This window comes from Mercenaria mercenaria, chromosome 6 (assembly GCF_021730395.1).
Source record: "Mercenaria mercenaria strain notata chromosome 6, MADL_Memer_1, whole genome shotgun sequence".
Taxonomy (NCBI): domain Eukaryota; kingdom Metazoa; phylum Mollusca; class Bivalvia; order Venerida; family Veneridae; genus Mercenaria; species Mercenaria mercenaria.
The window spans coordinates 64,001,844-64,028,791 of NC_069366.1; the positions used below are offsets into that span (position 1 = coordinate 64,001,844).

General features: G+C 36.1%; 1 protein-coding gene across 2 annotated transcripts in view; it reads left to right on the top strand.

Annotated features, from left to right (window-relative positions):
* The first annotated feature begins 6,744 nt into the window (after positions 1 to 6,744).
* The window catches only part of LOC123548578 (uncharacterized), an 80,579-nt gene continuing 60,375 nt past the window's right edge, over positions 6,745 to 26,948 (top strand). For both annotated transcript variants that reach the window (XM_053546139.1, XM_053546140.1), the window contains exons 1-6: positions 6,745 to 6,894; positions 12,425 to 12,599; positions 13,327 to 13,479; positions 13,719 to 13,924; positions 19,256 to 19,991; positions 24,119 to 24,173. In XM_053546139.1, coding sequence (XP_053402114.1) covers positions 12,435 to 12,599; positions 13,327 to 13,479; positions 13,719 to 13,924; positions 19,256 to 19,991; positions 24,119 to 24,173 — 1,315 coding nt within the window. In that variant the 5' untranslated portion in view covers positions 6,745 to 6,894; positions 12,425 to 12,434. The remainder of the gene's footprint in view (positions 6,895 to 12,424; positions 12,600 to 13,326; positions 13,480 to 13,718; positions 13,925 to 19,255; positions 19,992 to 24,118; positions 24,174 to 26,948) is intronic.

Sequence of the window (26,948 nt, forward strand, 5' to 3'; positions counted from 1 at the left end):
AGACATGCTATATATATAAGGAATGACTTCAGAAACAGCCACTAACTGGTAATTTATCCAAAACTTTTATAAATGAAATAAAAAGGCATATCTTGTGTATAACAAATGTTGCTTACAAATGAATTAAGTAGTTTTGTTCACAGTAGGGATGACTCCTTAAGCTATGCAATTCTAATTATTCCCCTTTCCTTCTAAAAAACAAGATAATCTAAGCTGCTGATACAGAAATAGTGACAAAAATGGAAATTAAGAAAATATTTATCAAAGAAATAAAAAAGATTATCTTTTGTAGTCAAGCTATAAGTATTACAAGGACAAAGTAATTAAATGCGTAAGATAAACATAGTGTTATGACAGATAGAGATGAAGTCTGTACATAGATGTAAATAGTTTTAATTATCAGTGACATACCGGTATTCAGCACTTGACAATAACTCAGGAAGTATACACACTTTTCAGACTTCAAAGAATTTATACACATATCATATATACATATATATCAAATGTGCAATGTTCAAAACAACCACATACAATTATCATTCTGTCTTTACTTATACAAAACATACAAATATTGCCACGTGTCTTTGGCATTTCAAGAAAATGCTTACTGACTTAATGGTACAAAAATAAGTTTGAAGACCAGACTAAGCATGCAGTCTTGCAATTGGTCAATTTCAAAGCTTAGTTCAAAATAAACCAATCAGACTACATGTATAAAGTTTTGTGATTGGTCTCTGGTATTATGCCACAGCAATAAAATTAAAACAACTATATATGCAATATATTTTTTCTGCAAAGGTACAAAAGAATAGGACAAAAATCTGTAGGATCAATATTCAATAGAAGATTGGTATACTGGTGCAGTATTTGTGGTTCTGCACTGTACTTCATTGCAGAAGAAAAAAAGATAACGAGACATGTAGTTTGTGTGATAAAACATGGAATATTAAAATTATGAAGTTATGAAGATCATACACTAGATACCGGTACATTGTATGTGTACTATACAAGTTACTTTTAATTAGACAATAAACACTGCTTTTTTCAATAAGAAGGTCCATATGGCAAAACAAAACAAGAGCTGTCAATAATGGCGACAAATGCCCCCGCAGCACCTTGACCCTTGACCTTTGACCTGGTGACCCCAAAGTCAGTAAGGGTCGTGTACTCAATAAGTACTATCAGCATGTGAAGTTTGAAAGTCCTGGGTGCAGTGGTTCGCGAGGAAAGTGCCTTCATGCAAAAAGTTAACGTTGTGACGAACGAACGGACGGACAGTTGAAAACTAATATGCCTCCCTTCGGGGGCATAAAAATGAAAATTAACACAAAATATCATGTTCCAGAAAAGGACTATTCTAAAGCTCATAATGCACCATCCTCATCATTTCATTTACCAGACTTTATTAAGTGACAATTCTATCAAAAGACCACTTTTTGGCTGTCCCTTGTGTGGTCTCTCAAAACAATGTCTACTGTATGTGGCAGGTAAAGGTTATCTTATTGTTATGAGGGTACAGATTGTGTTTACTTGATATTAATTTTACAAGATACATATGTTTTACACCCTGTTAAACTTGAAAAGACAACAAGAGCTGTCACAGGAGACAGCTCGCTTGACTATTTCGATGCTGGATAGTGAAACTGTAGCTGTCACTGGAATGTTTAATGACTCCAATGGTGGATGAAGATATTGCACAATAGCTTGAGTCTGTGAAAAATATTAAGTAATACGAGAGGTGAAGATAAAGTGTACCAAAACACTATATAAGTACAATTCTTAGCAAAAAGGGGCGTAATTCATAAACTTTTGGTGCAAGAGTTATGCACCTTGTGCCATATGATGTGGGTGATGAGGTGGAACAACTATTTTAAGTTTGAATCAAATCCATTCAGTAATAACTGGGACAGGGTGAAAGTGTATCAAAACTTTGACCTGAAATTCTAAGTAAAAAGGGGGGATAATACATGAAATATTGATGCAAGAGGTATGGCCCTTGTGTCATATGACGTGAGTGATGGCGCTGAATTTAAGTTTGAATCAAATCCATCTAATAATAACCGAGATAAAATGAAAGTGCATCAAAAGTTTAACCTGGAATTCTAAGTAAAAGTTGGGGGGGGGGGGGGGGGGAAAGATACTTTATTAAATATTGGTACCAGAGTTATGGACCTTGTTTCATATGATGTCGGAGATGATGATGTAGGACAACTTACTTTCAGTCTGAATCAAATCCATTTAGGAATAACTGAGAATAGCCTGAAAGTGCACCAATTCTAAGTAAAAAGGGGGATAATTCATGAAATATTGGTGTGAGTGCGAGTTATGGCCCTTGTGCCATATGATGTGGGTGATGAAGAGGAATATCTTTTTTTAAGTTTAAAGCAAATCCATCAAGTAACTACAGAGGAGATAAGGAGAAAAAAGAGAAAGTGTAAAAAAAACTTTAACAAAGCTCTCAATAAACTTCGTATAGTCCAGGTAAAGATGAAAATTATCTTTCTGAATTTAGTTTTGTCTTTTTCCAACATTGAGCATAGTTAATTTAATCAATTTAATGCCTTTTTGGGTATCAATTTTATATTTACAAACTGCCATTTGCATTCCAGCAATCAGCTGTTTAGATGGGAGTAGAAGCTGTGACTTACCTAAACTCAATTTTCAGCTAGCAACATTACACATATATGAAGTTATATGGTAAGAACAGTACAAGGATGGAGGTTTTATGAGGATATGAAAGCTTTCGGACAAGCAAACATCGATGGATGTAGAATTTCTTCTAGAAGTAAAAAGTTCAGATATTGGTTATTAAGTCTTTCATATGTCAATGAAACAGTGGTTAATAATGAGTGTTAGCTTCAACTGATTTTGTTTCTTTTTGGGTTTAACACCATTTTTCAACAGTATTTAGGTTATGTAACGGCGGGCAGTTAATCGAACCAGTGTTCCTGGATTCTGTACCAGTACAAACCTGTTCTCCCCAAGTAACTGCCAACTTTCCCACATGAATCAAAGGCAGAGGACAAATGATTTCAGACACAATGTCTTTTATCAAATCACAGAGTCACAGAGAACATAAGCCTCACAAAGGGCTTAAACTCACGACCCCGTGATCAGTAGATCTGTGTGCTCCCTATTGAGCTAAGCAGGCTCAACTGAATTTATTTGTATATTGACCATGTCACTGCAATCTGTGGCAGTAACTAAAGCTGCAATTTTGAGCTCTGAAACACCATTTTTTCATGATAAGCATCCCTAAAAGAGAATATGATTTGATTCAGAATACATATAGGTTGGATGTACAAAAACTACAGATGCATAATCTATACCTATAGCTACAAAAAATTAAATATCACGCAACAGACCTACAACAGTCAACAGAGGCAACAGTGAAAGTAAAATAACACTTTTAAAGATAAAATATTATACACAGTCACTCAAAACATAAGCACTGAGCAAGTTTAAATACATAGAGTTTACTTATTTACAGTTTATAGTGTATCATACACTAAGGAAATCTCTACAGTAAAAAGTCCTAAAACTGACCTGTATCATTTCTTATTTCAATTCAGTGTAAAATTTGAGACTACAGTCCCTTTATTGCCATCATCTCTGGAAATGTCACTCTATTACAACATGCATTAGCATTGAATGTCCTTGCCATAATTATGTGGGTACTGTGTTGGTTATTGTGAAATAACATACCATATATAAGTACTGATGTCCGCTAATGTGGTATGATCAAGGCACTATGCATCAGAGAACTGGTGTAACTTTAGTGACATGCCACATCATGTATAAAAGTACTAGTGGAATGCTGTCACACCTCTATAACATGTTTGTGGTGAATGTTAATAAATTACATAGACAATAAAAATGAATTAAACACTGTTGTGGTTTCTGGATACTTGCAAAAGGATGTCATCTGTGTGGTGGCTGGGAAGAATTATCTGCCCCTGAAGGATTTATTGACTCCCATCGTATCTGTCCTCGTACTGGTACCGTTTCTAAAGAACTAGCATATGCTGATGCACCTGGAACCAGAAATTTATAAATATTCTTTAACACCTTGAACTTTAAAGAGCTAGTGAGATTTAAATAATTATTTTCAGTTTGTCAGTAAGTTATCAAGAAGACTCAAATACCATAATCATGGAAATATGAAACAATTTGTTTTGTCCAGTTTTTGAAAGTGAAACTGACAAAATTCAGGCCATATTGCAACTTTCAAAGTTTGAATAGTGGAGTAACTAATTCCTAATTACCCAGCAAGGATTTATTTCAGGCACAAGTAGGCTCAATCCTTCCACCAGCCTGCTGGATGGCCTCTCCAAATAATGACCCACACAGACTTGAAGCTACAGTCTGGGGCGAGTGATTCTAAGTCAGTAACATTCCTTAATCACTCAACCTCAAAGATCCTCAACTTTGAAAGTCAATCCTCAAAACACTAGAGAGACTGATTGATCCTGTGCCAATCATTAAGGAGATGAAAGAAAACAAATGTCTGTACCAGTTACTTACCAGTACCCATGACCCCTGTAGTTATTGTTGGAATGTGTCTCTCCCCGAACTGTTCCCCCTGCCTAGCTCTCTGCCTCTTCCTTAAGGCACGGAACACAAGCACCATGGTTAGAACTATGACCACTGCTAGCACAGCTATAGTAACTGCTGCAACCGTCTCTGTCGGATAGTTTGTATATTCATTATCAGCCGGCGATGATTTATCGTTGATATCCGGCTTTGGTGTTGTTGTTGTGGTGGATGAAATGTGGGAAGACGTACCCAATTTATCAAGGTCTGAAGTTTGTACCATGCTTCTTTCGTTGTGTCTTAGTTTTCAGTTACACCATCACAAGACCAAATATAATCTGTTACACATGTCATTCAACCATGATAACTGCTGGTTTTCACCTAAAATAAAAATGTTGGTAGAAAGAACAACAAAATATTTCAAGTAAGTAAAATAAAGCTAGGAGTATGTCTTAGCGATCTAACTGTATCCAACTTACATATACTACTACATGTACAATGTTAACAGTCATTTACCTCCATTCTGATATAATTACTTTGCATATGAACACTGATTTTATCCTCTAACAAAACACTGTTTTGGATACATTATCAAGTATTATAATGTATATCTTTGATGATATTCATGAAATATTTGCCTGCTTTCTTTTTGTGGTTTTCTTTTCCAACACACCGTTCTGACATCTAAGTGCAATAGAACAGAATAACAAGAGCTGTCACTGGAGACGGCATGATAGACTATTTTGAAGCTGGATGGTGGAATTGGGCACACCTCAAGAAGCTGCAGCTGTCGCTAGGATGTTTAAATTAATTGACTTCAATGTGGATGAAGATATTGGACAACAGTTTGTGCCAAATGTATTTAGTATTTTTTTTGATCGAAACATTATCTCTTGATCTAATTTAGACAAAATGTCTTAGATCGAAAGACTCAAATTAGCATAAGCAATGAAAATCAATGGAAAAATAATTAAAACTCTAATTTTAGAATGCACAAATTAATTTATGTGATAGACAAGATGCCCATGGGCAATATGTCGAGCCTGCCCTTTGACCCCTAACTGTGACCATGCCCTTTGAAGTAGAGTCTGTCTCATTGATTTAAACATTCATACAAAATATAAACAAGACTCCTCAATGTATGTAAAAGTTATGGGTCGGTCAAACTCTAATATGACCTTTGACCTCCAACTGTAACCCTGACCTTTGAGATAGGAACCTGAGGTTTGCGCATGACACCCCGTCTCACTGAGGTTTAACATTCCTGCCAAATATAAACAAGATTGCTCCATGCATGTCAAGGTAATGGTCCGGACAAACAAATCTGGATGGATGCACGCATCGATACACTGAACTCGTCTGCAATTTGGACAACTATGTCTTCGCTTCCGCAAAAACCAAATTATTTGGGAATTTGTTTAAGCATATCATGCTTTAAGCAATCTTCTATGAAAACGTGTTAATCTTGTAAAGTTTACTTGAAATAACAAGTTGTTTAAATGAATAGATAATGCGACTTTAATGAAATGGTTGTTTTAATAATGATTTCAGGTTTTATCGACACTTTAACTTAAATACTGTGCGAGTCTTTCGATCGAAAGGCATAATATTTGTTACATCAGGAGAATGTCTTTCAATCCAGGGGAAGTCTCCGACATGTTTAAGTCAACATACAAAAAACTTTATTTAACATCAGATATTACACAAAACAAATAACATTAGCTTTATAAAGCTATTTCCCAACAAAAAAAATCATGATCAATTCAAAGGACAGATTTCATAAACATCTGGCTATCAAAATGTTACAAGTAATAAGTAAGGAAAAAGGCTGACTGCGTGAGGTTTTTCTTCCAGACTGTGTCTAAATACAACTGTTTTAAATTTAAACTTAGCGATTTTACACACAAAGATTGAAGAACAAACTGAAAAATTATGAACTGGGAAAAAAGTAACAATAGGCTACAGTACAGGTTAATAACACGAATTCCAAAGTGACTTACTGTTTCATGCTTCTAACTACATATAAACTGAACTCCTGAGTCTAATGTGTTTATCTATTTGTTAACATAACGGGGAAATAATTGTAAATCTTGAACACCTGTAAACCGGAAGTACACACAGAGACACCTGTCGGGCAGGTAATTCTATAAATAAACCAGACAGAATAGCAATCTAAAAATAGATTACGGGCTTTCCGATATATATATGTTTCTATTGGATGCGCAATTCGTTGATGCGCCCTCTAGCGGTAAACCACTTAGAAAGAACTTGGTGTAACATCATCCTACTTCTTTTTTGTTAATGGAAAAAGTGCAGTAGTTTTTATTGTCGTCCGACTGAAAAGTTATCAGTGGATTAAAGGTAAATTTGCTGTCAATATATCCACATGCTCTGTCAACATAATATTATGACTTCCTAGAAATCTTTTTGTGAGTCATACATCTTCCTCATTTCATTTAGGCTGGTGGGGTTGGGGGTCTGATTTAGGCTGGGGTAAATTCTGTGTCAATGACAATGACAAAATGTTTATTTGTTACTCAGCCACCGGTCCATAACAATATAAAGACATTTTAGAGAAATGTACAGGTCCATCTCTACTGGTACATCTACATTTTACTGCCCAACAATCAATTCTGATTATAATACAGGCCCAGGGAGGCGTTTTGTTCGGAATGGACGGTTAAGGTGATGTCACTTTTTGAATTTCCGGTGAATAACAAAAAACCAAAGAATATTCAGTTCTTTCCAAAAACTGTTATATTATGATTCAACCAAATAGTTTCCATTGTCTACCAGAAAGGAACAATTCTTACATCTTAATATTGAGATTTGATACCTTTATAACAGGCTGGTAACATTGCCCGATCGGGCTTAAGACATAAAAAGTGATATTTCTTGAAAAATAATAAAGATATTTCTTTCAAACTTGGTCCATTTATTAAGCATAACATATGATGCTTATCAAGATAGAAGTAACTTTGTTGCCTTCAGTTTTGTTAGAATTACTTCCCTTTTTCAGATTTTTATGATGCATAATTTTTGAAGTCCAAAATAGTTATGTTTTAATGCAATGTTTAAAACAGAAAAGGTTCAATGGCTTTCTATTGCTCTAAACTTGTGCGCCAATACCTTTATTCTATATATTTAGGGTTAATACCTCGTTTCTAGTGCAGATGTATGAGCATTTTTTTTAAAACTAACATTTCTCTATGATGTTGTAAGTGAAAGCAGAGTAAAATGTAAACAGTCATGTACTAGCGCAATAATTTAGAGCATTAGAAAGCCATTGAACCCTTTTTTTGTTTTAAACTTAGCATTAGAACATATTTTTTTGGACTTCAAAGATTATGCGTCATAAAAATCTGAAAAGGGGAAATAATTCTACCAAAACTGAAGGCAACCAAGTTATTTTTATTCTAATTTGTATAATCTGTTATGCTTAATAAATGGACCAAGTTTGAAAAAAATAACTTCATTAGTTTTCAAGAAATATTACTTTTTATGTCGTAAGCCCGATCGGGCAATGTTACCAGCCTGTTATAACAGACAGTAAACTAAAACAATAGACATTCATATGTGACGTCGGTGAGCTCAACAAAGCAATTTCAAGCACAAATATTAATGTGGAATGTAAAGTAAGTTACACACTACAATATCCGTCCAAGATACTTTCAAAAACAATGCATTTGCAGAATAGAGAGATAAAAGTAATTTTGACAGCTCGTGAAAACTAATGACAAATTTTGACAGGTATATGATGACTCATGACCTAATTAATTTTTTTCTGTTATTTCTAACTTCCAATTTGATTTTCATAAAATGTGTATTCTTTATTGTAGCTTACAACTCATACATTAAAACAATAAAAGAATATATTGTTACCTCACTGTCGTTTTGTTTATCCATCTCTCGTACGAATTCCTATTGTTTCAGTCATTTGTCAGTAATTAGAGCAACTCACAGTGTTGCAATCATAAAAAACACATCCCTTATTTCCACATAGATATTGAGGATTTATCTAATGAGCACATGTATTGGAAACACAATTTCAATACCGACTGTGTATTGTAATAATGCTAAACTATCTCAGCCGTGACATCTCCTTAAAGAATGAGCAAGCTCATTAGGAGAAAAGTTAAAAAGATACAATTACTAAGATAAAAACATAGATAGAGATTAGAAAGTTACAGTTGCCAGCCTCTCAATGAATAGAATCAAACTGGGGCTGGGTTGTATATGTAGGGGGAGACCATTCCAGGAACAAATTGTTCTTGGAAAAAAAGAGTTGGGCAACTGCAATAAGACTGTACATTATTTTAAAAAATACCATATGGGAATTTTTATTACGGTGTTGTTCAAGGGATTGCGAATTTGTGATCTTTGTATCGAGCTGCAGATCATTGTACTCATTCAATTTTGTATGTGAGGGCTTTTTGCCAAGGGTGCCATATAGTGGAACAGTATTCAAGCTGTGGGCAGACAGATAGGTGTTGTAAGCTGTTTCTTTTACTTTTCTGTTGTTTGTTTTGACATTCCTTTTGATGAATCTAAGTGAATTATTTGCTTTCGATGTGATGTTATCAATATGTTTTGACCAGCTGAGATCTTTACTTTAAGTGTAACGCCCAGGTATTTAGCAGCTTCTGTAGTTTTTAGTGATAAATTATGGAGTGTATAATTGTAGATGATAGATTTTTTCTTTGGAGTAATCCTCAACACCTCACACTTATCTGGACTGAACTCCATTGACCAGTCCTTTTCCCAGGCTAAAATCTAGGGAATGAAGATCATTTTGTAGGGATTGAGAATCAAGGGAGGATTTAACTGTCAGATAGACAATAGTTTCATCTGCAAAAAGACGTGACTTACTTTTGTCCAGCCTGTATATGACATTCACATCCTGTAAGTAAGTCATTGGCAGGATTTTATTGAGAAGTATTTCATCGAATTGGATGTTTTATTAAGGACAGCATTATAATTCAGGGGTCAAATTTAGCAACATTTTCTACTAGCTAAAAGTAGCTAGTGCCCTTTTTGTTCACTAGCTAAAATGAAAAGATACTAGCTAATGTTAAACAATAACATTTAATTACTTTATTAATATTTTACTGGCCAAAACCTATCTCTTTAAGTAGCCAGTCACACAAAAACATTCTGTTAGCTTAAAATAGCTAGTGCCAGTTTTATCCACTTACAAGCTAAAGTCAAAGCGTTGTGCCAGCTGCAGTCATGCACAAACATATATGATAACATTCCTTTCATGCAGAAAAATGTATCCCTGCAGAACCAACTTTATTAACGCTTTTTTTTTTGCTTGGTATATTATTGACTAGCTGAAATTAGCTAGTACATTCCAAGCCCACTACTAGCTATTCTCAAATTCCACTAGCATTTAGCTTGTATGCTTGTCTAAATTTGAACCCTGAATAATGTTTGAACATTGGTTGCTGTTGGATGGTCTCAGTGTAGCATTGTAGTATCGGGATACTCATTATGCTTATGGGATGACTTATTTTATGATCTGATATTTTAAAGTTGTCATCCCTCTATGCCTTACCCATATCTGCTTTTTACTGTTAGGAAAAGAATGACTTTAAAATATCCAAAAAGTCATAATGTATTTCAAATGATCTCTTGTGGAATGCCCACAAAAACAGTCAGCTATAAAGGCTAATGAAATGCCATATTTACTATGCAGGAACATAAAGGTCAACACAGAACTCCAGCAGATTATATTTGTGTCACATAGACTCCCAACTCTCTCTTATGCATAAAATTACAAATCATCGCCGTTGAAGGTTATCTCATCCCTCTAAGTAGGAAATCCCCTGATCCCACCATTATCATCCATTGTGTCCTACAGGTTTATCTTTTTAACCGCTGACTATTATAAATACTTGTTTTTCCCCCAAGACTAATGTCCTGCAGAATAGTATTAAGTATCTTTGTAACCACTGACTTTTATAAATACTTACAGTCCACAGATAGTCCCTTCCTCCCAACCTTAGTCATATTAAACATGTTTTACCATATCTTAGTCTTTCACCACAAATCTTGTCTTTGAATCACTGATATATTTTACTATCCCTGTTTAAACTGTTCAGCAGACATCAACAATGAATCAAAAAAGTTAATTTGACTATTACGTTCTTCTTATCTACTTTGCCTATCAGGCAAAAGTCAGAATCTTGATGAATTTTTTGTGACTTGCATTTTTAGCTCGTCTATTTGAAGAGAAGGTAGAGGTAATGGACTCCTGCATATGCAATGGCATCCCAATTCGGTTTAGTTTTTGTTTGCAAGCTGGTATCTCAGTAACCACATGTTGAATGGATTGAAGCTCCACACACGTACATTGCACAGGTTCCATAACTTTTTTACAAACCTATGCCCCTTTTTCGACAGAACAATTTTTGGCTTACTTTTTGTATGTACCGGTAACTGTAAGTTGGTATCTCAGTACCCACTTAATGGAATGCATTGAAACTTCACACACTTGTTCTCTATGATGAGCTGACATGCATTGTATAGATTCCATAACTGTGTTTTGCATATTTACAAAATTATGCCTCTTTTTCGACTTTTATATTCATTCAGTTGCAGGGCTGTTGAATAGTTGAGCATTGCTGTCCTCGGACAGCTTTTGTTACATGTCTTTGGACTAATACATATGCATGATTGTGCATTTCTTCTTTATAAAATTGTATGCAAGTTAGTAAGAGTGATACACAGTGCTAAGATCCTAAAACAAACTTTGCTTCAAGATTGTGTAATTCAGAGTTGCGTTCTGTGCGCATTCTCAAAGCAAGTCATTGTACTTTGCCATTTTTTCCAATTTATGGCAATCTCTTCATATTGTTTGGATCAGTTGTTTGGACCCATACACATTCCGCAATTCTTTTGACCCATACACCTTCACTCAACGTTTAAACCCATACACATTCTCCAATTGTTTAGACACTCATACACATTCCTAAGTTGTTTGGGCGCATTTGATGAAAAAAGCTGAACATGAGAAAAGGACAAAAATGAACAGCATGTAAATTACATTTCCCCAATTGTCTGGACCTGTACACATTCCCAAATTGTTAGGACCCATAGTACACATTTCCCAATTGTTTGGACCTGTACACATTCCCAAATAGTTTGGACCCATAGTACACATTTCCCAATTGTTTGGACCTGTTACTGTACACATTCCCTAATTGTTTAGACCAATAGTACACATTTCCTAATTGTTTGGACCTGTACACATTTCCTGATTGTTTAGATCCATACACATTTCCTAAATCTTTAGACCTGTACACACTCCCCCAATTGTTTGGACTCATACATATTTGACAATTGTTTGAACCTTACACATTCCCCAGTTATTTAGACCTATACAAATTCCCAAATTGTTTGGACCTGTACACATTCCCCAGTTGTTTAGACCCATAAGAACTCCACAGTTGTTTGGACCCATACACATTCCCAAATTGTTTTGGCCTGTACACATTCCCCAATTGTCTGAGCCTGTACACATTCCCAAATTGTTTCGGGCTGTACACATTCCCAAATTGTTTGGGCCTGTACGCATTCCCTAATTGTCTGAGCCTGTACACATTCCCTGATTGTCTGAGCCTGTACATATCCCCAAATTGTTTGGGACTCACTCACTATGCATTCCCAGATTGTTTGGGACTGTATGCATTCCCAGATTGTTTGGGTCTGTACACATTCCCAAATTGTTTTGGCCTGTATGCATTCCCAAATTGTTTGGGACTGTACACATTCCCCATTTGATGAAAAAGCTCAACATAATGCAAGGACAAAATGAAAAGCATGTACATTACATTCATTATGGTTACTGGACTTAATTTTTGTACATATATATCTTTTCTGTGAACAGATTTTTCAGGATGTCAGAACAAGATATACCAAGGTTTAGGAGTGCTGTGGCAGCAGCTATAGCGCAGGGATTGGACACGAGTGAAGCAGTGACAGATTTATTGTATGCTAATGTACCTCTAAATGAAAAGTTCAAGCTCATTGACTTTTGTGACCTGGTCAGGAACAATGCACAGGTAAGGGAATTTCCACAAACAGATGTTTAAAGATAATACTGGTTTAAAATAGTTGTTTATGCCCCCGAAGGAAGGCATATTAGTTTCAACTGTCCGTCCGTTCGTTAGTTCGTTCGTCACAACGTTAACTTTTTGCATGAAGGCACTTAACTCGCGAACCACTGCACCCAGGACCTTCAAACTTCACATGCTGATAGTACTTATTGAGAACACGACCCCTACTAACTTTGGGGTCACCAGGTCAAAGGTCAAGATCACCAGGTCAAAGGTCTAGGCGCTTCAGGGGCATTTGTCACCATTAGTGACAGCTCTTGTTCTTTAGTTCAAACAAAATTATTTTAGGTTGCTTATGATGAAAACAATAAACTTATTCACTTTTTCATGATTCCTCAGCACATTGATGGAATGGTACATCAGTATGCTTGTATTTTGTTTTGTTAATGTTAGTAACGATCCTTTGTTGGATTTAAGGTAGTATACTCATAATGGCAGTCGGTAATTTCCATGAGCTTTCGTATTCTGTCTTTTATTTGCACATTCGTTGGCCATGAATATAGCTCAATCATACAAACAATGGTTTTGGAAACAACTGAAAAATGCTGAAATAGCATACGGAGAAAATATAATCTAAGGAAAATTACTTATTGACATTACATATCCGCCACCTTAAGACTAATAATTTGATTTGATTTTACTGGTGAACTTTGTTTTATCACTTGTTTTATAGTCGGCAGTCAGTCTCAAGAAGCTGATACAAGCGATGAGCATTCTGGAGAAATATGCTCGACACTTGATGAAACCAGCAGAAAATCGGTCCAACATGTGGCGACATATAAAGTACAGCAATAATATATTTCGGGAGAGGGTGGATGCTATTCAGGTATTGTCATAGTGACCTTATTTTTCTTACTGTAGTTCTTTTTCTCTGATTTGTGTTTCAGATAGCTGAAATGCATTATTTTTGTCAACCTTAGTGAAATTGATACAATTTTATTATTTTCCATACTTTATGGATTTTTCTTGGTTAATAAAAAATAACTTGTGGTGTTTATCTTGAGACATGCTGCTTTAAGAGTCTCTTAAGTTGTCTTATTTCTATGGTAATGCTTTATCGTTCAGGGAGGAAAGTATATCATGTACTTGATGGGGTACACAGAGAACAGACCAGATGGAGTGGCATTTCCTGATGGTGTCGAGCCAAACCGAGATCGTATCCTTAACCTGCTTACGGACCTTGTACAGGGACGGAAGGAGCTGGAAATATTCCTTGAGGGACAGCATCCAAAACCTGGGGAAATTGAACAGTTCTTAAACCCACAGCTCAGGTATAATAATTTTACTGGTTACAGTTTGATTAAGTGTTTAAGAGGCATGGAGAAGCTCCATTCCACCACTTTAAATTGTGTCTGACTTGAAACACAAGAAAATAGAATGGTTTAAAGGAAGACAAACTTCATAATAAATTATTGCGGCCTGCATGGTTGAGTGGTTACCGTCACTGACTTAAGTCCACTTGCTATCACTGGTGTGGGTTCTAGCCCTGCTCGGGTTATCATATGAGGAGATTATCAAGCTGGCTTGCGGAAGGCAGATCTATGGTTGTACCCAGGTGCACACACGTTCTTGAAAGAATGCACAGATAAAAAGTGTCTAAGACGTAGTTTTAAAGTACCTGAAGAAGGCAGAGCTTAAATTATGCCACAGCCCTGTAAATTCAACTTTTTTGACACCTTGCAAATTGTCAGCAGTCTGAACTATGGTAATAGCAAGATTTTTAGCTTGACTATTCGAAGAATAAGTAGAGCTATCCTACTCACCACGGCGTCGGCGTCGGCGTCGGCGTCACACCTTGGGTTAAGTTTTTCGTACCAGTCCACATTTTGACAAAGTCTTTTGAGATAAAGCTTTGAAACTTTCAACACTTGTTTACCATCATCATGGCCAGTTATGGGCAAGAGCACATAACTCCATCAAGGATTTTGGCTGAATTATGGCCCCTTTTGACTTAGAAATCATGGTTAAGTTTTTCGTACCAGTTCATATTTTGACAAAGTCTTTTGAGATAAAGCTTTGAAACTTTCAACACTTGTTTACCATCACCATGTCCAGTTATAGGCAAGAGCACATAACTCCATCAAGGATTTTGGCTGAATTATGGCCCTTTTTGACTTAGAAATCTGGGTTAATATTTCGTACCAGTCCACATCTTGACAAAGTCTTTTGAGATAAAGCTTTGAAACTTTCAGCACTTGTTTACCATCACCATGTCCAGTTATAGGCAAGAGCACATAACTCCATCAAGGATTTTGACTGAATTATGGCCCCTTTTGACTTAGAAATCATGGTTAAGTTTTTCGTACCAGTTCATATTTTGACAAAGTCTTTTGAGATAAAGCTTTGAAACTTTCAACACTTGGTTACCATCACCATGTCCAGTTATAGGCAAGAGTACATAACTCGATCAAGGATTTTGGCTGAATTATGGCCCTTTTTGACTTAGAAATCTGGGTTAATATTTCGTACCAGTTCATATTTTGACAAAGTCTTTTGAGATAAAGCTTTGAAACTTTCATCACCTGTTTACCATCACCATGTCCAGTTATAGGCATTAGTATATAACTCTGTCAAGCATTTTGACTGAATTATGGCCCCTTTTGACTTAGAAATCTTGGTTAAGTTTTTCGTACCAGTTCATATTTTGACAAAGTCTTTTGAGATAAAGCTATGAAACTTTCAACACTTGGTTACCATCACCATGTCCAGTTATAGGCAAGAGTACATAACTCCATCAAGGATTTTGGCTGAATTATGGCCCTTTTTGACTTAGAAATCTGGGTTAATATTTCGTACCAGTTCATATTTTGACAAAGTCTTTTGAGATAAAGCTTTGAAACTTTCATCACCTGTTTACCATCATCATGTCCAGTTATAGGCAAGAGTACATAACTCCATCAAGGATTTTGGCTGAATTATGGCCCTTTTTGACTGAGAAATCTTGGTTAAGTTTTTCGTACCAGTTCATATTTTTTGTAAAGTGTTTGACATATGGCTTTGAAACTTTTATCACTAGTTTAGTATAATAGTCTCTATCTGTAGGAAAGAGAACATAACTCTGTCATCTGTTTTAGCTGAATTATGGCCCATTTTGGACTTTGAAATTGGTTCTGTTTCCATACAAGTCCATGTTTTGTCAAAACTATTTGACATATGGCTTTTAAACTTTGAACACTTGTTTATAATTATGATTTCCATCTGTAGGCAAGAGTACGTCACTATTTTGACTGAATTATGGCCCTTTTTGGACTTTGAAATTGGCTCATATATTGCCATTTAGTGCAAGACTTATCGAAATCAAAGTAATACAGGAACATTGTTTGTCTAATCTATTTATTTCTTTTGTCTGAATATCCGTGGAAATATTTTGACACCATTCTTCAATCAATTCTTCGAATAGTCGAGCGCGCTGTCATCAGACAGCTCTTGTTTAGCTCACCTGAGCACGAAGTGCTCAAGGTGAGCTTGTGTGATTGCTCTGTGCCCGTTGTCCATTGTCAACAGTTTGACTGTTATCACTCTAGAGGTCACAGTTTTAGCCCAATCTTAATGAAACTTGGTCAGAATGTTACCCTCAACAAACTCTTGGGCAAGTTTGATATTGAGTCATCTAGGGTCAAAAACTAGGTCACCAGGTCAAATCAAAGGAAAAGCTTGTTGACACTCTAGAGGTCACGATTTTGGTCCAATCTTAATGAAACTTGGTCAGAATGTTACCATCAATAAAATCTTGGACGAGTTTGAGATCTTGGACGAGTAGGGTCAAAAACTAGGTCACCAGGTCAGATCAAAGGAAAAGCTTGAAAACACTCTAGAGGTCACAATTTTGGCCCAGTCATAATGAAACTTGGTCCATTTTTAATGAAACTTGGTCAGAATGTTACCCTCAATAAAATCTTGGACAAGTTCGATATTTGATCATCTGAGGTCAAAAACTAGGTCACCAGGTCAAATCAAAGGAAAAGCTTTTTAACACTCTAGAGGCCACATTCATGGCTATATCTCTATGAAACATAATCGGAATGCTTGTCTTGATGACCTCTAGGTCAAGTTTCAATCTGGATCATATAGAATCAAAAACTAGGTCACCAGGTCAAAAACTCAAAGGATAAACTTGTTAACACTCTAGAGGTCACATTTATGATTGTATCTTCATGAATCATGGCCAGAATGTTGACCTTGATGATCTTTAGGTCAAGTTCGAATCTGGGTCATGTAGGGTCAAAACTAGAACACTAGGTCAGATCAAAGGAAAAGCTAGTTAACTCTCTAGAGGCCACATTTATGACCATATGTCAATGAAACTTGGTCAGAATGATTATCTTAATGATCTAAAGGTTAGGATCCAATCTGGGTCAAGTGGAATGGTCACCAGGTCAGATCAAATGTAAAACCTGTTAACAGCCAAAAGGTCACATTTATGATTGTATCTTCATGAATCTTGGTTAGAATGTTGATCTTGATGATCTTTAGGTCAAATTCGAGTCTGGGTCATGTGGGGCTAGGTAACTAGGTCAAATCAAAGGAAAAGCAAGTTAAGCCTTTAGAGACCACATTTATGACCATATCTTAATGAAACTTGGTCAGAATGTTAATCTTGATGATCTGATCTTTAGGTCCATAGGTCAGGTGAGTGGTACAGGGCCTTCAGGGCCCTTTTGTTTAGTGCAGATCCAAAATATTGGGCAACTTGAATTTTGTTCATTATGATGAACGATTTACTAAACTGTCATGTTTTTAGCTCACCTGAGCAATGCTCTGGTGAGTTTTTCTGATCGCTCGATGTCCGGCGTCTGTTGTCTGTCGTCTGTCTGTCAACATTTAGCTTGTGTATGCGATAGAGGCTGTATTTTTCAATTAATCTTCATGAATTTTAGTCAGAATGATAACCTTGATGAAATCTAGGTCTGATACGAAAATGGGTCATCTCGGGTCAAAAACTAGGTCACTAGGTCAAATCAAAGAAAAACCTTGTGTATGCGATAGAGGCTGTATTTTTCAATTGATCTTTATGAATATTGGTCAGAATGATTGCCTTGATGAAATCTAGGCCGAGTTCGAAAATGGGTCATCTCGGATCAAAAACTAGGTCACTAGGTCAATTCAAAGAAAAACCTTGTGTATGCGATAGAGGCGGTATTTTCCAATAAATCTTCATGAATATTGGTCAGAATGATAACCTTGATGAAATCTAAACCGAGTTCGAAAATGGGTCATCTCGGGTCAAAAACTAGGTCACTAGGTCAAATCAAAGAAAAACCTTGTGTATGCGTTAGAGGCTATATTTTTCTATTCTTCTTCATGAATATTGGTCAGAATGATAACCTTGATGAAATCTAGGCCGAGTTCGAAAATGGGTCATCTCGGGTCAAAAACTAGGTCACTAGGTCAAATCAAAGAAAAACCTTGTGTATGCGATAGAGGCTGTATTTTTTAATTGATCTTCATGTATGTTGGTCAGAATGATTGCCTTGATGAAATCTAGGCCGAGTTCGAAAATGGGTCATCTCGGGTCAAAATTTAGGTCACTAGGTCAAATCAAAGAAAAACCTTGTGTATGCGATAGAGGGGGTATTTTTCAAATGATCGTCATGAATTTTGGTCAGAATGATAACCTTGATGATATCTAGGCCGAGTTTGAAAATGGGTCATCTGGGGTCAAAAACTAGGTCAAATCAAAGAAAAACCTTGTGTATGCAATAGAGGCTGTATTTTTCAACTGATCTTCATGAAATTTAGCCAGAATGATTACCTTGATAAAATCTAGGCCGAGTTTGAAAATGGATCATCTGCGGTCAAAAACTAGGTCACTAGGTCAAATTGAAGAAAAACATTGTGTATGCGATAGAGACTGTTTTTTTTCAATTGATTTTTATGAAATTTGGTCAGGATGATTGCCTTAATGAAATCTAGGTCGAATTTGAATATGGGTCATCTGAGGTCAAAAACTAGGTCACTTGGTCAAATCAAAGAAAAAACTTGTGTATGTGATAGAGGCTGTATTTTTTAATTGATCTTCATGAATTTTGGTCAGAATGATTGCCTTGATAAAATCTAGGTCGAGTTTGAACATGGGTCATCTAGGGTCAAAAACTAGGTCATATCTAAGAAAATGATTGTTTTATCGCAAGAGACCAATTGTTTGGTCCAATCTTAATGAAAATTGGTCAGAATATTTGTTTCCATGAAATCACTAGGTCAAACATGTTTTACACTGTTATGGAGTGTTTCTTAGGTGATCGACCTAGGGCCATCTTGGCCCTCTTGTTTACGCATGGTACCTGCAAATTTTTAAAACATGCATGCAAATGACTTTTTATGCATGAATTAAACAGATTATAGCGTGAATGGGAATACTGTCTCATTTTTTGGTACAGACCAGTACTTGCATAACTTGCACAACCACCTCAGTTTGTAGATCAGTCTTGGATTGCAGCCTTACTATTTGTCAGTTTCAATTTTGTGCTCTGACAGAAACAACCATTTTCATTGATGCATGAGTTTTGAGACTAGTCTGAAAACCATTTGGTAAAAGCTACTTTAAATACACATTTCTGAGTAATTTATCCATCATGAAATTATGACTCTGTTTTTTTTTCCAGAGCAAGTTTAGAGGGTGACATAGTACCATCTGAAAATGTGAAAACTGGTTCCCAGCCAGGAATGCAAGGTTTGGTTGGTTCCCAGCAAGGAATGCAAGGTTTGGTTCCTGACATGTCATATGTGCAAAATCAGCTGAATCCAAGTCTTCCTGCCACCTCAATGCAGTCAGCCACCAACCAGTTGTCACAACAGTTCCCACAGCAAACAAATCCTATCAGCATGGGAGCTAGGCAGAAAACCACTGGGTCAAACATGGGTCAGATACCGCAGTATGCTGAACCCAACCTACCTGCTGTTAGGTCAGAAGTAAAGCAGCCATATACAAACACCAGTCAGCTACCACAGAGAATGCCTGACTATGCACAAGATACCTATATGCAAAATTTTCACGCTGAACAACAAGGTCAAGGTCATATGACTAGGTCTGACTTGCAAGGTCAAGGTTATGTTGGTACTAATATACAAGGTCATCAGCAGCTTGCTAGGACAGACTTTCAAGGTCAAGGTCAACTTGGTGATGCATACATTCAAGGTCAAGGTCAGCTTGATGGTAGAAATGTTCAAGATCAGGAGCAATTTGCTGAGACATATAGACAAGGTCAGAGTCAGTTGAGTGTTACAAACCTGCAAGGTCAAGGTCAGCTTGCTAATAGAAACATTCCAGGTGAAGGTCAGACAAACCAGTACTACCAAGATATGCAGCAGAGACAGAAAGAGGAGCAGCAAAGGATGCAAGTAAGTGTGCATTATTACCTCGTTTAACAGGAAGTAAGTGTGTATTATGGCTTTTGTTAACAACAAGTAAGGGTGCATAATAACCTCGTTTAACAGGAAGTAAGTGTGTATTATGGCTTTTGTTAACAACAAGTAAGGGTGCATTAATTTTAACACTTGTTTTAACAACAAGATAAGTAAGGTGTGTTATTATGGCTTTTGTTAACAAGTAAGGGTGCATAATAACCTCGTTTAACAGGAAGTAAGTGTGTATTATGGCTTTTGTTAACAAGTAAGGGTGCATAATAACCTCGTTTAACAGGAAGTAAGTGTGTATTATGGCTTTTGTTAACAACAAGTAAGGGTGCATAATAACCTCGTTTAACAGGAAGTAAGTGTGTATTATGGCTTTTGTTAACAAGTAAGGGTGCATAATAACCTCGTTTAACAGGAAGTAAGTGTGTATTATGGCTTTTGTTAACAACAAGTAAGGGTGCATAATAACCTCGTTTAACAGGAAGTAAGTGTGTATTATGGCTTTTGTTAATAACAAGTAAGGGTGCATGATTACCTCGTTTAACAGGAAGTAAGTGTGTATTATGGCTTTTGTTAATAACAAGTAAGGGTGCATTATAAGCTCTGTTAACAGCAAGTGTCCATTATTAGCTGTAACAGCAGTTTGCATTATAAGCTTTGTTAACAGCCAGTTAGGGTGCACTGTAATCTTGACAGCAAGTTAGGATGCACTGTAATTTCTGTTAACAACAAGTAAGTGTGCATTATTAGCTCTGTTAACAGCAAGAAAAGTGTGCATTAAAAGCTCTGTTAACAGGAAGTAAGTGTGCATTATAACCTCTGTTAACAGGAAGTAAGTGACTTAGTGTGCATTATAACCTCTGGTTACAGGAAGTAAGTGTGCATTATAACCTCTGTTTACAGGAAGTAAGTGAAAATATCATGCACAATTCTTCGGAAATGAATCTCTCAAATTCAAGACCCTCTGTACAACAAACACAGTTTAGTGCATCTTAGCAGTGTTTGCTGTATAGAGGTTGTACTGTATAAAACATATAAGGAATGCATGAATTGTTGTTGTATTATCTTAGGTAGATCTTTACCTTCTTTACTACTGAAGACTGGATTTTCAGTTGATCTAGGAAGTGTATGGGGTGCTATCCTACTTGCCACGGAGCCAGTGTCTGCATCCTCACCTTCGTTGAAGTTTTGATGCACTTTCTGTTTGTCTATGCTATTACCTGACAGATTTGTGTCAGAATTAGGTATTCCTCATCATCACCCACATCATACGAGTTTTATCATGACACAAGGGCTGTAACTCTGGCAACAATATTTTTATAAATTATTCCCTGCCCTTTTAACTTAGAATATCATGTTAGTTTGATGCACTATTACTGTATCTCTGTTATTACTAACTGATTGAATCAAACCACATCACATGAAACAAGGTCCATTACTCTGACACCAATATTTCAAAAATTATATACTGACTTAGAATTTCAGGTTAATTCTGCTGCACTTTCACTATATCTCTGTTATTACTGAATGGATTTGATTGAAAGTTTGAAACCTAAAATTATTGCTTCACATCATTACCCACATCATACAACACAAGGTCTGTAACTCTGGCTGAAATATTTCTTGAATTATACTGCCTTTATACTTAGAATTTCAGGTTAGAGTTGTGGTGCACTTTCACTTTATCTAGATTATTACTTAATGGATTTGATTCAAAAGATAATAGGTAAGGGTAGAAGCTTGAAATAGTTGTTCCATATCAACAGCCATATCATATGACACAAGGTACATCAATAGTGAATTATGTTCCTTATTCTGAAGAATTCCAGTTTTTTAGCTCACCTGTCACAAAGTGACAAGGTGAGCTTTTGTGATCGCGCGGTGTCCGTCGTCCATCGTGCGTCCGTAAACTTTTGCTTGTGACCACTCTAGAGGTCACATTTTTCATGGGATCTTTATGAAAGTTGGTCAGAATGTTCATCTTGATGATATCTAGGTCAAGTTCGAAACTGGGTCACGTGCCATCAAAAACTAGGTCAGTAGGTCTAAAAATAGAAAAACCTTGTGACCTCTCTATAGGCCATATATTTCATAAGATCTTCATGAAAATTGGTCAGAACGTTCACCTTGATGATATCTAGGTCAAGTTCGAAACTGGGTCACGTGGGTTCAAAAACTAGGTCAGTAGGTCTAAAAATAGAAAAACCTTGTGACCTCTCTAGAGGCCATAGTTTTCATGAGATCTTCATGAATATTGGTCAGAATGTTTACCTTGATGATATCTAGGTCAAGTTCGAAACTGGGTCACGTAGGGTCAAAAACTAGGTCATTAGGTCTAAAAATAGAAAAACCTTGTGACCTCTCTAGAGGCCATATTTCTCAGTGGATCTTCATGAAAATTGGTCAGAAAGTCACCTTGATGATATCTAGGTCAAGTTCGAAACTGGGTCACGTGGGGTTAAAAACTAGGTCAGTAGATCTAAAAATAGAAAAACCTTGTGACCTCTCTAGAGGCCATATTTTTCATGAGATCTTCATGAATATTGGTCAGAATGTTCACCTTGATGATATCTAGGTCAAGTTCGAAACTGGGTCATGTGGGTTCAAAAACTAGGTCAGTAGATCTAAAAATAGAAAGACCTTGTGACCTCTCTAGAGACCATATTTCTCAATGGATCTTCATGAAAACTGGTCAGAATGTTCACCTTGATGATATCTAGGTCAAGTTCGAAACTGGGTCACGTGTGGTCAAAAACTAGGTCAGTAGGTCTAAAAATAGAAAAACCTTGTGACCTTTTTAGAGGCCATATTTTTCATGAGATCTTCATGAATATTGGTCAGAATGTTCACCTTTATGATATCTAGGTCAAGTTCGAAACTGGGTCATGTGGGGTCAAAAACTAGGTCAGTAGGTCTAAAAATAGAAAAACCTTGTGACCTCTCTAGAGGCCATATTTCTCAATGGATCTTCATGAAAATTGGTCAGAATGTTCACCTTGATGATATCTAGGTCAAGTTCGAAACTGGGTCACGTGCGGTCAAAAACTAGGTCAGTAGGTCTAAAAATAGGAAAACCTTGTGACCTCTCTAGAGGTGATATTTTTCAATGGATCTTCATGAAAATTGGTCAGAGTGTTTACCTTGAAGATATCTAGGTCAAGTTCGAAACTGGGTCACGTGGGGTTAAAAACTAGGTCAGTAGATCTAAAAATAAAAAAAACCTTGTGACCTCTTTAGAGGCCATATTTTTCATGAGATCTTCATGATTATTGGTCAGAATGTTCACCTTGATGATATCTAAGTCAAGTTCGAAACTGGGTCATGTGGGGTTAAAAACTAGGTCAGTAGGTCTAAAAATAGAAAATACCTTGTGACCTCTCTAGAGGCCATATTTCTCAACGGATCTTCATGAAAATTGGTGAGAATGTTCAGCTTGATGATATCTAGGTCAGGTTTGCAACTGGGTCATGTGCGGTCAAAAACTAGGTCAGTAGGTCGAAAAATAGAAAAACCTTGTGACCTCTCTAGAGGCCATATTTTTCACGAGATCTTCATGAAAATTGGTGAGAATGTTCACCTTGATGATATCTAGGTCAAGTTTAAAAGTGGTCACGTGCCTTCAAAAACTAGGCCATTAGGTCAAATAATAGAAAAACCTTGTGACCTCTCTAGAGGCCATATTTTTCAATGGATCTTCATGAAAATTGGTCAGAATTTTTTATCTTGATGATATCTAGGTCACATGTGCTCAAAAACTAGGTCACTATGTCAAATAATAGAAATAATGACGTCATACTCAGTTCAACACTGGGTCATGTGGGGATAGGTGAGCGATTCAGGACCATCATGGTCCTCTTGTTTTATACACTTTCACTCTGGCCCTGTTATCACTCAGATTACTGAGGTTTGACTCAAATCTTAACTGTTGTCTAACATCACCATCCTTATTTGCAGCATTAATCTCTCCACTGATGTCCCTAGTGTTTCAATATCCAACATTGAAAAAGTTGAGAGTGCTGTCTCCCCTATACTCCCTCATTTTCAGTTAAATCATCCTTCATAGCCTCTATTTTATACTTAGAAAATTATCCAAATATATTGCATGTTTACAGGAAGTTGAAATACCAAAAGAAAAGTATGAAGTTGAGACCAAGACACCTAGTATCGGTATGTATCGTAAGTCGTCCTGTAGCTGTTATACTGTGAAATCAGTTTTGTTAGCACTGGACAAATTTTTGCTTATTTGTCGCTTGGAATGATGTGAGAATATAAAGACTGCCCTAACTGTTAACCATTAAGTACATTAATGGTTTTTGGAATTGATTTTTTTGTCCAAAATTTATTTATGTTATAACACTTGTGTATTTCATTTGTCAGTTAAAGGTTGTCTCGAAAGTTATTTTTTGAATATGTAAACTTACTGTATTAATTAAATTTGAATTGGTTAGCTTCAAGTGCTTAAGCAATAGTGCAATATCATCCTCTTGCAAGTGCTGCAAAATATCAAATATTTTGTCCTTTGAGGTATCATGATGGATTTCTGTCATGTGAGGATTACACAGAAAGTTAAACAACAAAAAAACATTGATTTTTTTTGTAATTCAATTTCATACAAGCCTAACAGACTGAATACTTTCAACATTTCCTATGCACAGTGTATAGACTCTCTGTACGCCCAAACGGAAGTCGCAAATAACTTAAGCGTTCACTTTCGCTTTTCAAATTTTTGGAAGCTCTCGGTAGTGAGTATTTTTATGTTTTTTCTGTGGCTATTTGAAATAAATATTCTTGTTGTATATATTTTTCAATGTATGATAAATGTCTCTGCAACAAACTGCCGTTAAATAGACATTATCACATGAAATTAAAACGTATTTTCACCCAAAACCCAGCAGGTCAAAGCAAAAGACGATGCATTCAGGCTAAAAATGCCCATTATTTAGGAACTGCGAGTGAAATACGTGACAGAACCGCTTCTGAATGTTAAATTATAAATCCATGTAAATGAGTTTATACCTATAAATATGAATTTACAATCCTGAATAGTTTAAATATTGTTTAATTCAACATGCATCTGAATTATGCACTGACTGCCTAGTCGCAAAACTTTATATAAAACTGTTCCACTATTCGCCAAAACACTGTACGCCTATTCAATAAAGAAATGACGAAGTGTTTGGGCTTGTAGGCTCTATACACTGTACTTATTGAATTTATAAATATAAGTTTTGTATTGTATTTTACTTGCGACAGTGAAACAGTATTTACAATGGTCTGTTTCACCAACGATGTCCTTGTCTTGGACAAGAAATAGAATCTGTATACGAGTTTCCGTTAACATACGAGAAAAATATATATTTATTCCGCTCAGCTTGACAGGACACTTTGTTTTTTTTTTCTTTGTATTTTTAGCTCGACTATTCGGGGAATAGCGGTGCTACTAGTATTCTACTCGCCCCGGCTTCGGTTAAAGTTAAGCTTTTCGGCAACCTTTTTTCTGTCACATCTTTTTTTTTTACTTTTGCTTATACCTTACTGTAACTTCACATAAACATTGTGCAACAAAGCCTTTTTATGTAGGGACTGCCTGTTATACCCAAGGTGAAGGTCACTCAAGGTGTTGTACTTGAAATTATTTTTTGAATTTAAGCTCCGCCAACAGACAAACGCGCTGTTTACATTAAAACTTTGTACAATCAAAGTGTCCAAAACGAGTTGGCTCATCTATCTTCCAAGACAGTGGTTAGTTATACGTGTAGAACAACTGATGTAAACATTAGGAGCCAGGTCATTTTCAGTTTGTTCTGTAGCGATTACTGCAATAATTATTAATGCAAATGAAAGAGAATTGGATATTAGCTTCGATCTGCTTGATTTTGACTGATATCAGCGGTGATTTGGAGCCGGATATTAAAATAAACAGAAATTACCAATAACCGCGCCGACGGCAGCTGTTTCTTCTGTGAATGATGATAAAGTCCCCGTCATAAAGTCCGAATAAGTCTCTGAGATGCCGGAAATGGATCAAACACTGAGTTGTGCCACTTAACGATTATATGAATGATGCGTTAGTGATTTATGTGTAAAGAATCCAGTCATTACTACAAAAAATAATTTCAAACACTATGCATGTTAGAGTTTATTAGTACGCATTACAAATTGAATTAGTCGCGTGGCTGAGCCGTGCGAGACTAAATTAATTTGATGATTACTTACTAATAAACATAAACCTTTACGAAAAGTGGATTCGAAACTGCAGTAATAACATATAAACTGGTCCGTGACTGTTACGAAAACGAAAGAAAGTATAACTATTACTTTTTAACTATCGGTTGTCATAAAACAAAATCAAATTATTGAAATATATGAATGAAAAGAAGTTTTGAATAGGCGTACAGTTTTTCTACTAAGCGTTCAGTCCAGATTTTAGAAATTGCGATTAGTGGGCCAGTAATGTATCGACTAGTGGGACAGTGTAATCGGCATATATGTCTCAGAAAAACACATTTTCCTAAAAACGCATTTGTTACCATAGAGCCATGCTAGTATTTATCGATGCTTAAGATATTTATCTACGAAGTAGCAAAGGTTTCAATTCTTTGCAAAAGCTCAAGATACATGTATTTCAAAGAATTGATAGTTTCATTACAAAATCGAACAAATACCCACATGTGATTTGACTTGAAATGAAGTATATTAAGAGTTTTAATAGGCGTGTTTGGTATCTACGTAAACAGTAGCTCTTAAACAATATGTAGATACACTTACTTTATGTAATATTAACGAAATAAACAATGAAAATCCAAGCCATCAGCGACAGCAAAAATTTTTGTTTTGATTTCTGAACGCCTAGTTTTTGGCGACTTCCGGTTAGGCGTACAGAGAATCTATTCACTGTGCTATGGCCAATGAGGATCCTTAGGTTATGAAACTGAAATTGGG